This window comes from Anneissia japonica, unplaced genomic scaffold, assembly GCF_011630105.1.
Source record: "Anneissia japonica isolate Jap-2015-1 unplaced genomic scaffold, ASM1163010v1 scaffold585_len4108843_cov191, whole genome shotgun sequence".
In the NCBI taxonomy this organism is placed as follows: Eukaryota; Metazoa; Echinodermata; class Crinoidea; order Comatulida; family Comatulidae; genus Anneissia; species Anneissia japonica.
Window position 1 is genome coordinate 2,168,985 of NW_022716829.1, and position 12,456 is coordinate 2,181,440.

Below are 12,456 nucleotides of genomic sequence, written 5' to 3' on the forward strand. Positions count from 1 at the left end.
AAAAATTTGCACTAAGTGCTCAACTCCTGTCTCTTATACACATCTAGATGTGTATAAGAGACAGTTATTCCATTGAAAGTTTGAAGTTTTTCGGAAAAGCTGTCTCTTATACACATCTAGATGTGTATAAGAGACAGATATATCATATATATATATATTATAATATTTGATACAATATAACTTTTGTTTATGTTTTTATTTATTTAACTTAAGGTGCATATGCCAAGTATATGTCAAACGGCGAACTTAATCCCTTTTCTGTTTTCTAACATCCCCCTTCACAAGATAAACATATACACAATCTTAAGGATATTCAACTCCTCTCCATCTTGGCCTTGGAATAGGGATCTGTATCGTTTTAGTGACAGTGGATTTTCAACGTTGTATGAATTTTATGTTACATCCTTTTGTATCATTGATATTAAACAATACCTAGTTGTGTTTTTATTTACCCGCACTAGTATTACAGTGAATTAAGTATATTTGCTAATTGAAAACAAATAAATATAAATAATATGAACAAACCCATTCAACTTCACATGTTTTACCAGACACTCTCTAATATTATAAATGATATTTATAATTACGTCACTATTTCTTACATACTGTAATATTTATAATTATTCACTATATCGTATATATTATAGGCCTAAATAAAATTTATAATTATGTACATGATGTAATGGATATTAATAATTATGTTACTATATCATTATCGACATTTGAGTAAGCCATGTTTTTAGAAAATCGGTATATTTAAAGCATACAAAAACTTTATTTAGTGCATATGAAATACCTACCGTGACATTTAGCAAAAATTCATTATGTTTTTCTCGATCTATTGGAATTTCAGTCGTGGAAAGTTCTCCGGTTAAGTTGTTAATCCGAAAGTAAGTTAGGGCGTCTGCCAACAGAAACATTTGATAATAATCTATTTACAATATTATAGTTATTGCTGATTTTATCAACATAGGCCTACTTATTTTTACACCGATTATTAATTTCAACATATTATTAAATTAAATTAAATTCTAAACTAAGCTTTTTGTATAGCGAAGCATCTGGTAAAGTTATTTAAAAAAAAGGTTTGTGTAACTGATCGCACTACTCCCATACATACCGCCGATTTCTGAAAGTTCATATAAAATTTCAGCATTGATAGAACCTGGTTCATCGTTGTCATGCGCGTCTATTTGTCCTAACAATTCTCCTGTTAACCCTTCCATCACGTGAAAATCTGATCCGCATAAAGGACTATCGATGATTGGGGGGTTGTCGTTCACATCTGTGATGTTGACTTCAACCTGTATTAGAAAGTATGTTTAAGAGACTATTGTGTATAATGTATGGGAGCATCTGAGATAAGCATTGAAGATGATGGCATGCAGAAATGGGATAATATAGGCCAGTAGGCAAGGGATGCAGGAGGTGCGGAGGCACAACCCCCAAATTTCAAAAAGTCCACTACCTACCGTATATTATTTCACTAAAATCGTTCCTAATTATCGCAAAATGCTATAATATTCGATGTTTAATAACTGTGGTAGGCCCTACGGTACGAAATTAAATGTATCAGCTCCTATGACTGCAGATTAATCCATGAACAATATTATCTGTAGGTCTACTGATGCAAAGGACATAAAACATTACTTCTTCAAGTCCCTCAAACACCCACATGAATGAAAATTTAAATAGATTATTCACGAATTATGGGTTTCAAAAATTCATTTTAAGGGCCCTCAAAAATAATGCTACAGTACTTTGTCGGAACTAACGGAGAATTCACCACCAACCCCCCTCCCCCCTTTAATGGCTCGTCCCTTGGACCCCAAATTTCAAAGAGTGTTAAAACCTTGGTTTTACTAAAATCGTTCCTAGTTATCGCAAAATGCTATAATGTGCATTGCATTTCATTTGTCAGCTCTTCTAACCGTTGATTCTTAATAACTGTGGTACAAAATTTGTTGGAAGTTATCTGCTCAGTGATTACAGATAATCAATATGAACAATGTTATTTGTAGACCCACAGACGTAACACACAAACCTAAACTAACTACACTTAAATGAATGAAAATTTAAATAGAATATTTACGAATTATGGGTTTCAGAAATCCGTTTTATATGAGACCCCTAAACAAAACCAGGGCTCTGCCCCTGGACCCTGGGAGGCTACTAAGTACCAAGCCTGAAGCTTTGTCTACACTATCAAATTTTATGTTACAAAAATGTGATGTGCCCATATATGGGTACGATGACGTCATACCACATATCATCAAATTGTATCAAAAAAAGTTGAACGTGTTCAACTCTATGTTCCATCAAATTTTATGTGACGCTTTTTTTCTTATAATAAATTTAATAGTGTAGACAAAGCTCAAGGTCCGCTTCACTCGCAATACGCACCCTCCCACATCGAAAATCAAGTCTACGGCTCAGCATCTGATAGTGGATCATAAAGTTCATCAAAATTAAATTAAAAAGTAAAATTTCGCAAATTGATGTATAGGCCACCAATAAAAACATTTATTATTATTTACCTGCCCATGGTACGCATAGACCTAGCAAATTTATATGGCCAGTTCTAAAGTATCTATTGCGAGAGGTTCTCAAACCTATTGTGCTCATCAAATTGTTTAAAATACAGGGAAAATGTATCAACTGCATTTAATGTTTAAAGTTACAGAAGCTTGATTGAGTATTTGGTTATCACATAATAAAGACACCAATAACTGTTACTATGAGATAACTCTGGATATTTGATTTTTACCGTTGTTAGATTGTAGAGATACAGCTCCGTAGAGTTGTCCCTGACAATTACGATGACGTTATAGCTACTCTGGTTCTCTCTGTCCATTTCATGGCGGGTTGTAAATATACCCTGGAATAGAAAAAAAAAATAACGTCAATTTGTAGCTTTTGTACAACTTTAAGGCTGTTTTCCACTATAGGAGAATATATTCGCGCCCATCAAAAGCGTCGGTTCATGTGCAGGCACATTCACATTCTATGGGAGTTTTTTGCTTTATCGAAATCACGAACTGTCCTACTTTTTGTGAAGCGAAAAAAAATGTGCAACTTTAATCAGATGAATTGAACCGACGCTTTCGATTTGCGCGAATAAATTCGCAAACAGCTTTTGTACAATATTCATACTTATCCTCCTACGCCAACAGACGTATATATTTACCGATGCTCAAATATCTGTCTGTTAGTCTGTTAGCAGGATTTTTAAAAATAGCGTGTCTACTGCTTGACATGTTTCTTTTTTTTTTTTATTTTTTTTTTTTTTTTTTTTTGCCTACTTTTAATGTACTCATGCATTCTATGTTGGCAATTCACTAGAATAACTGTACAAGTATATACCAGATTGTTGTGACTTTTTAGTAAACTTCGGACAGGTCTGATCTAGCAGCTTTCTGAGTTGTCAATTTAATTGCTAACTGAAACTAGGACAGGTCTTATCTAGCATGGCATAATATTTCGTAGACATGTTTTTCATTTTTACCTTTAGTTCATGACCCATCCCATCAATCCTCCAATGGATTTACTCTACAAAGTGTCTACTACCGGCCTGGTCCCGGGCCAGTAGACACAAAACCTAATGAATGCATCATCATAAAATGGTGTTGGGTTCAATCTGGTGGGTCTAAGGAAGAGGTGGGTAAACTTGAGACGAAAAAAAATCAAAGAGCAATGTGCAAGGTCACGGAAATTTACCGCATAAACAGAAAATAATGGAATCGCCCGTCTCGCCCTGCGTGTATAATTATAACAGTCTATGACTCTACAACGGGACGGAGGCTCAATTTGCAAATGTACATAAACATGTGTTACTAAAATTGTCCTGTTATATGTTATAAAATCTATTTCACTTAAAGTACAAAAGCAACAACGTTCTATATACAACAAAGACGTTACAAAATATATTAATAATAACAGAATAGAAATCATTTCAATTAATATAATAGATAAACAAAGAAAGAGATCTTATATAATATTTTACAAAAAAGTCCCTAAACTTTAAAATTTAAAACACTTAATCTACAAAAGAATAAAACATCATTCTAAATAAAAAATAAAATAAAATATACCGAATCAGGATCGAGCGAAAACAGATCAGCGAGCGACGAATCATAGATATGGTAAGTCAATGCCTTGTTCTGCTCAACATCTGCGTCCCTCGCATTAATCTATGTGAATATCCAGAAAAGATACTTAATGAAGACAAAAAACAGTTGACGTTAAAATGATATAGCTCTATATCTATGTGCGACAAGTAATAACATAATACAGATATTAAATATTATAAAATTGTAAAAACAAAATGCAAATGTAAAATTATTATACATTAAAATTTAACTACAATTACTTTACGAAAATTGAAGTCCCGACACAAATTAATAACAAAAACAACTATTATTATCATTATCAGATGATAGTTAACTAAACTAAAAGTCCGTTAAAAATATAGGACAACAAAGGGTAATTGAACTATTAAAATATAAATGACAAATACAAAAATTGACAAACAAGAATGGACAATTACACCGGTTTTAAGAGAGACTAACCAATTTCTGGCTTGCTGTGTCTGTACATTTTCAGTATTTAGTTTATATCTCGTTTGTATATATGTTGATTAACATATCATTTTACATTTACTATTTTTAAGTCAACTTACCGATATAAGTGTTGACCCTGCCGGAGAATTTTCTTGAATTTCAAAGTAAAACAAGGAATTTACATCTGGGTAGTTATCATTAGCATCCTCCACAACAACACTCAGATTACATACAGCAGTCTTTTAGCAACAAGACAGGACAGAATCAATTATTCACATCTACGAAAATGACTTCTTTTCCAACAAAGCCACATTTACACAGGCACGACACGACAACGACATATCGCGTAGTTTGTATTCTTCAACACTGCGAGCATCTGTATTGTGTCGTTGTCGTGTTGTAATCGTGTTTGGGGTAAATTAGACTTAAGCATTACTTTAAAACAGCGGTTCTCAACTAGAGCCGGGCACTCACTTAATTCTCTGTGAGCGCTAAACGACTCGGACGCGACATCGTCTGCCTAATGTCGGTGGCAGTCTGAACGGATCGCCATTAAAAACGATCCGTTGCACGCGCGTCATGGCCTTGCGTTCCCCATAGAATCTGGTTGGCCGACGAAACGAAATGAACCAGTCGAATACGCCCATTTCAATTTTATTTACCAGTTAATAACCCGTTTTGAGTATCTGTTTATTAATTAATGTTCTGTTGGATAATCGTGACAAATTCCGTGGACATTTTTTTGAGTCGTCGGGCGAAAATTTTGAGAACTGCTGCTTTAAAACTACTGTTAATGATACTGAAGCGTGTGACAAGAGATAGTTCATTCATTCATTCATTCATTCATTTATTATATTTAGACACGATAGCGACGGCATCGCTTATCTGTCCACTACTACTCACAACTCCTGGATACTGGTAACTAAAGAATTACAATAATGTGATTTAGCTTAGGCATGTACACCGTGTAAAAGTGCAAACATTTAGGGCCTATCAATATATCGCTACACTTACATTTTCACCGTCGTTTACGTAAATCATTAAATTATATATTGGTATGACTTCTCTATCCAGCGTGTGAAGCAGTTGCACATCTCCTCTGCAAAGCAAGATAAAAATTAATCACTGGTTACAGTTAGTTAAATTAGAAATTAGTCTGAACCTATCAAAATACCCGCCCTGACCATGTTCGAACCGGTGTCTTCAGCACAAGAATCAGTAAATATCTCGACAAAATCTGCATAGACAGCAGAATGTTCGGGGATGAACAACACATCCTCTTCTTTGAATAGGCCTATGAGCATATAATAATAGTTGTGTATCGGCATACGTAAAGTGTGTAATCAACTGGCGCAAATCAGAATCCAACTTTCAGCGAAAGCTTCAATGGACCAAGGTAAGACGTCAGCATAGACAGAAGAATATCCCAGGATCGAATCCCGGTTAAGGTATTTTTTCGCACTCATAGATTCCTTTTCTTTAGCATTTACAATTTATATTTTATATATACACACAGACCCATAGGCCTATATGAAATTTTATTGAAATATATCAGCAAAGTGCTCCATAGTACAACAGAGCAATTTCTTTTTTATATATTTTGTTTTAATTTTATCTTATTTTATTTAATTTCATTTTATCTTATGTTATTTTATCTTATTTCATTTTATCTTATTTTATTTCATTTTATTTTACTTCATCTCATCTCATGTTATTTTATTTTATTTCATTTTGTTTTGTGTAGTTTTGTTTTGTGTTGTCTTGTTTTGTTTGTTTTGTTTTATTTTATTTTATGTTATTTTATTTTTTTTTATTGTTGTATGTACCAGCAAAAATAAATTTAACTGCACTTGCCGATTTTCCGTTTGCTAATACTTACGTTGTTGTGTTAGTTGAAAAACAGATCAATTTTTTAAATGTTTTTAAATTTTTTTTATTTTATTATATTTTATTTTTATTATTAGTAATAAAATGAAAGTCACTTTTGAATCCTGTATTTTATTTTTTACTACAATTAATACATCGTTTATGTATGTAGAGTACCAGCACTTGCCGATTTTCAGTTTGCTAATACTTACGTTGTTCTGTTAATTGAGAAATCATCACTTCCTGGCCCCATTAACGCATACGAAAGATTCGCAGTAACATCATTATCGTTACCCTGAAACGGAAAGCAACAAATTGTTGTTTTGAAAATTATATTATCTATTATCAGCATTACGTGCGTGAAAATTATGGATAATGTACATACTTTTTATTTTATATCTAGAAAATCGTTCACCGTTTTGTATTTTTCATTCTTTTAAACATTTTATTAACATGAATATTGCTTTATAGAATGTTCTCTGCCAAAACATCAGAATAAACATTGAATATTTCTACCTAAACTCCCAGATTCGTGTAAATTCAAAAGATCTTGTTTCATTATTGTTTTATTTCCTTATTGTTTCACTATTTTCTATCCCATTTGATATTGCCGAATGATTACGGTATTTTTTTTGCTTAAAAGTCATCCTACAAATACATAATATTATTTTGATCAATTACAAATACATCTCAATAAGAAATTTACAACAAAAAAATCCATTGGGGGAAAATCAATCGACTTCTTGATATGAGAACAGTCTGTCTCCCAATTTATCATCTCTGATCGACAACGTGATAGAAAATGGAGATATATACCATAGCCGTAAACACGTTTGTACAATGCTCATTTTCATACACAGATATCTCAAATTCATCGTTTAGAAAAAACGGCGGGAACTCGTTTACGTCTTCAACAAACACCTCAACGTCGGCAAAAGTACACCGTCTGAATATATAATAACAATTCTATTGGTTAAATATATTTCATGTGATTTGTATATAGAATAAAACAAACAAAATTGATATTCACTCTAGCCTTTGTAAGTAGAGGACTGAGGCTGCAGTTAGCATCAGTCGTTATGTCAATGTGTACCTGTTTTATATTCAGTAGAAACTGACTGAGGTTACTAGTATAGATAAAGTTCCGCATTTAGTTCAATATCTGTCTCTAATTTCAAGAACCTATAGAATATAACTTTTATCATCAACCTTCTGTGATACACAAACCAATTAGCGGATTTATATTGTTATACAAAAATACTTAAATCATTTACAGCAAAGGTATTAATTAACTTTTAAAATCCAAAAAATAAGAAAGATCTACAAATTGCATTCAAAAGCAGGGAACAACTATTTAAAACAGTAAAAATAATACACATTGCACACAAAAAGATAAAAAAAAAATAAAATGTAACTTTAAAATATCAAAAGATAAAACGTTAAAACTAATAAATACAGTAAGTATGTTGTGTGTATGTTTGTTCATGTCGATGGACCTTGATACGGACATGCTCAGTTCAAGTCTATTTTATTCATCCATGGTTCAAGCTACGAATTGGCATTTTTCAATTGATTCGTTTTCGGAACGGAGCAATTTACCTTTGAAATTTCTCAGATTTGTCACAAGCCTGTACCACTAGACGGTACTCTGTAGATTTCTCAGCATCTAGAGTATCTTTAAGGTGGATTTCTCCAGTCGTGGCGTCGATATCGAAGCTACTTGAATAAGCAGACACGATGCTATAATCAATCTGCCCATCTGGACCCGAGTCCTCGTCTGCTGCAATAATCTATAGAGAATATGTATGAATGAAAGCCATGTTTTTGTTTTAAAGTGTAATACTGTATCTTATTATAAAATGTGATACATGATATTGTGAAGGGAACTGCAATAGCGCCCTCTGTGAGGGTGAGGTAGGAGAAGAAGGAAGAAACATGGCGAATAAAGACATGTGTTTGTGAGACAGTAATTGGTTGTCTAGTACTATTATTGATGTTATGGTGTGATCCCGGACGGAGCCGAGAGGAAGGCTTCGTGACAATATGTACCTATCATGTTGATCTCTGTTCTGCGTGAGTGAAGCTAGCGTTGTCTCTATTCACGTATAAGGGCGAAGGATGCTACTTTTGCTTGTTTTTAGGTCCGAAATGTGTTTTATTTTTATTGGCTATATTTTTAATTTCCTCCAACTCTGGCTCATATTTAATGTTTTCTTTACTACATTATATAACTTGATGGTTAATGACTGAGTAGAACGTCAAGATACACTTGCATCTATAGTTCTTTATAGAGTATTGATTAATTCATCCATGGTTAATGGATTAGTTAAACATAAGGCATAACTAAAACTAAGAAGAAGCGGAAGAGACTCTGAAAAAATTGATAAAAAGTTATGCTAAGCAATATTATAAATTTAATAAATTCGGGCCTATAAAATTATTGAAAGGCAAATATATAATAGTTATAATGATGGAAGCAGGAAGCCTAAACTATGATATATATATATAGTATTGTATAAGGCATATAATTTATATAAATATTGTGCATCTTGAGAAAATGGTAAAGATAAACTCTACAATAGTATAAGATAGAGTAATAATAACCAACAATAAATAATAATGAATAGGCCTAATAATAATAACAATAAATGATAATGGTGATGATGATAATAATAATAATAAATATATAAATATATATAATATATATATATACATATATATATATATATATACACATATATACATATACATATGCAGATATATATATATATATACATATACATATATATATATATATATATATATATATATATAGACATATATACATGTACTCCCATACATATACATATATATATATATATACTCCTATACATACACATATATATATATATATACACACATACATATATATATATATACATATATAAATATATATATATACATATACACATACATATATATACATATACATATACTCCTATACATATACACACATACATATACACAAATACATAATATACAGACAAATCGAAAATATATTACCTGGATAATTGATTCGTAAGTTGTATTCTCCTGGATATTTACGTTGTATGTAGGTTCCATTACTGGGTCATGATTGTTGATTTCTACTAACATAATCGATACGGCTGCCGTGTCTGTGCAGCTACCGTCTGTCATTGTTATCTGAGGGTGAAATGGCAGGGAAAGTCGCAACTTATTGGCAATAATTCTTTGGTATTTAACTAGTATCACTGAATTAATTTTCGGCATAATAATATGATTATTGATTATTGTTATTATCATATAGCTGTAATAGGCCTATAACATTTATTAGCATATTAATGGTGATGATGATAATAATAATAATAATAATAATAATAATAATAATAATAATAATAATAATAATAATAATAATAATAATAATTGAAGTAGAGGAGTATCGGAATTGGAGGGGTCTTGATTTGGAGGGTAAACTGTATAACACAAATATATATGCACAAAAGAGAAATTGTAAATGTATACTCTATACTTACTGAGATTTTAAAGACCTTGTTACAGCCCTCATACATTGAGCAATTTAAGCTCGCATTATTCTTGACTTTGATGATAGCACTGGAAGTATCTGAATCAGAAACTTCTAACACAAACTCATCGCTCTCAGTTGTAAAGTCTCCAATAAATATCTGTTGTTGAAAAAACAATATGTCAATAAGATAAGTTTATGCTACATGTTGTTATTTGAAAACTATAACAAACAACTTGGTGCAAATAACAGGATGCCTTATATACATGGAATAGAAGTATATACGGTAACTATAACAGTCATTAAAACAGCATTAAAATATACAAATGAAAAACTACTTAACATCTAAGTTAAAAACATTACCTTTAAATGTTGAGAAATTTTGGCCGCATACATTAATTAATTGTTTTAGTCTAATGGCGACATTAACATCAGTGTGCTATATTTTATTGGTTTTCCAATAATATAGACCTAGTACTTTTTACGAAACTTGCTTGCTTTTGTTCTTTTGTAACTTTGGTTATGTGCTTAAATTCTTGGACTTTAAAAACATGTAATTATGTATCCTATATAACTTTATTAAACCTATATATCGATTACTTTATATAAACTTTATATCGGTGATTTTAAAATTTGTGGAAATTATTTTTTGCAGGCATAATGCGAAGTTGTTGATTGTGATGGCCCTATCATAAAAACAATCTCAGTACTGGATTGTGTATACAGTGGCGGCGCCAGAAATTCGTGTATGGAGAAAATTTTAATGATTTCCTCTATGCCCAGAAATGGTACTCAGCATCGATCAGGGTTCCAGAAAAAATCCTGGTAGGGTTCATGAGTAGAGTAAATTGTAATATTTTAGAACACAATATTTGCAATGTGTATTTGCAATCAGTAGTATACACAAAACAGACATTGGTTGATAACAAAAACAGTTCATCCAATGAATTAACAGTTTTAGCAAACGAATCTCTATATCTCACCTCATCGAGGTCAGAAGCAGTAATTATCAGATTACCCATAAACGTTCCGTTTGCAGCAACCGTTTCGCCAACACTGCACAGCTCGTACACGTATCCTGTATAAGAAGAGTATTGGAATTTTGGACAGTTGTCGTTGACATCAATAACGTTGAATACGATTCTTGCACTCCCCACCCTCTGGTAGTTGTCAACTTGTGTTGCCTAAATACAATTAAAATGTTAAATAGTGTATTTAATTATTAGGATAAAAAAAAAAACCAGCAAAAAAAGAAAGGAAAATAATGAATATTATTTAAAAAACTTCATTCAATAATTTAATCTTAGGGTTTCTAAATAGTAAAATATAGAGTAATAATTGAAGGAATATAATCAAATAATTATTTAAATCCATTCAAATGTTTAATTCAATTAACTACAAAAATGCAATTAATTAGTAATTCATTAATAGATTTATCAATTTTTTTTAAGTTGAGTTTCAATGAGTTAACATTTTCTAGGTGTCTAAATAATTTTTTGGGGTATTTTGTGGCTATTTGTTACACTACCTAAATTATTATTGTGCCGGTATGTATAGATTGGACATCCAATCCAATACCACCTTCCAAAAAATAAATAAATATAAAGTAATGGATTTGGGGTAAATTATTAGCTCATAAGGCACATTAATTATGTGCCTTATGTATACAGGTATCTATTTTTAGTTATGCCTGCCATAATTCATCTTCAATTTTCGATTCAATTGATTAAACTATTAACATAGTTTAAATATTCATCTCTTGACTAACATATACCTATTTATAACACAAATTATTTCACCAAGATTCAAGATTCAAGATTCAAGATAATTTTATTGTCTGAAAAACTCAGAAATCACGTTCCACTGGCAATGTTACAAGTGTTAATAACATATACAGTAATAAATTAAAGATAACAAGGATATAAGACTATGAGAACCAAACAATATCTAGTCATAAGATGTACAAAAGAATATAAAACATTATTAAGAAATTTTACACATTAAACTTAATTAAATTATTCCAAAATTGCACCACAATTATCCAATAACATTATTATGATGATGGTGAATGGAGTTGGGAACAAAGGAATTTCTATAACGGCAATGACAGTGATGTCGACCGATTTCGTTATTGTTTATTTTGTCTCCTATGCCTGCATAGGCATATAACCTCCACCCCTAAATACAAAACACATTATTGAGTAGAGTAGCTTACCTTAACTATCAATGGATCCAATGTAGCGTTTCTTTCCCTATCAATAGCTTGTGTCATAGAAATGTTGCCAGTATCGGGATCAATTGAGAAGTATTCAGAAGTAAGAGATGTGTTACCTTAAAAAAACCAATAAATGATCATTGTTTAATCTAAAAACCATATTCTTTGAAACGGTGTACCGAAAGTACGCCATTATTTTTTTTATTGATACTCTCAAGCAACCCTTTAAGAAATAATATATATACATAATATACATGCACATATATATATATATATATATATATATATATATA

At 31.4% G+C, this 12,456-nt stretch overlaps 1 protein-coding gene across 1 annotated transcript in view; it reads right to left on the minus strand.

The window, feature by feature from the left end:
• Window positions 1–12,456, minus strand: part of LOC117109860 (cadherin-7-like) — a 17,271-nt gene that overhangs the window by 2,655 nt on the left and 2,160 nt on the right. Inside the window, exons 5-17 of the mRNA XM_033252307.1 lie at window positions 12,164–12,279; window positions 10,932–11,132; window positions 9,959–10,108; window positions 9,468–9,608; window positions 8,025–8,215; window positions 7,242–7,371; window positions 6,638–6,720; window positions 5,574–5,658; window positions 4,679–4,798; window positions 4,092–4,190; window positions 2,768–2,878; window positions 1,121–1,304; window positions 801–904 (exon numbers count right to left, since the gene is read on the minus strand). Coding sequence (XP_033108198.1) covers window positions 801–904; window positions 1,121–1,304; window positions 2,768–2,878; window positions 4,092–4,190; window positions 4,679–4,798; window positions 5,574–5,658; window positions 6,638–6,720; window positions 7,242–7,371; window positions 8,025–8,215; window positions 9,468–9,608; window positions 9,959–10,108; window positions 10,932–11,132; window positions 12,164–12,279 — 1,715 coding nt within the window. The remainder of the gene's footprint in view (window positions 1–800; window positions 905–1,120; window positions 1,305–2,767; window positions 2,879–4,091; window positions 4,191–4,678; window positions 4,799–5,573; window positions 5,659–6,637; window positions 6,721–7,241; window positions 7,372–8,024; window positions 8,216–9,467; window positions 9,609–9,958; window positions 10,109–10,931; window positions 11,133–12,163; window positions 12,280–12,456) is intronic.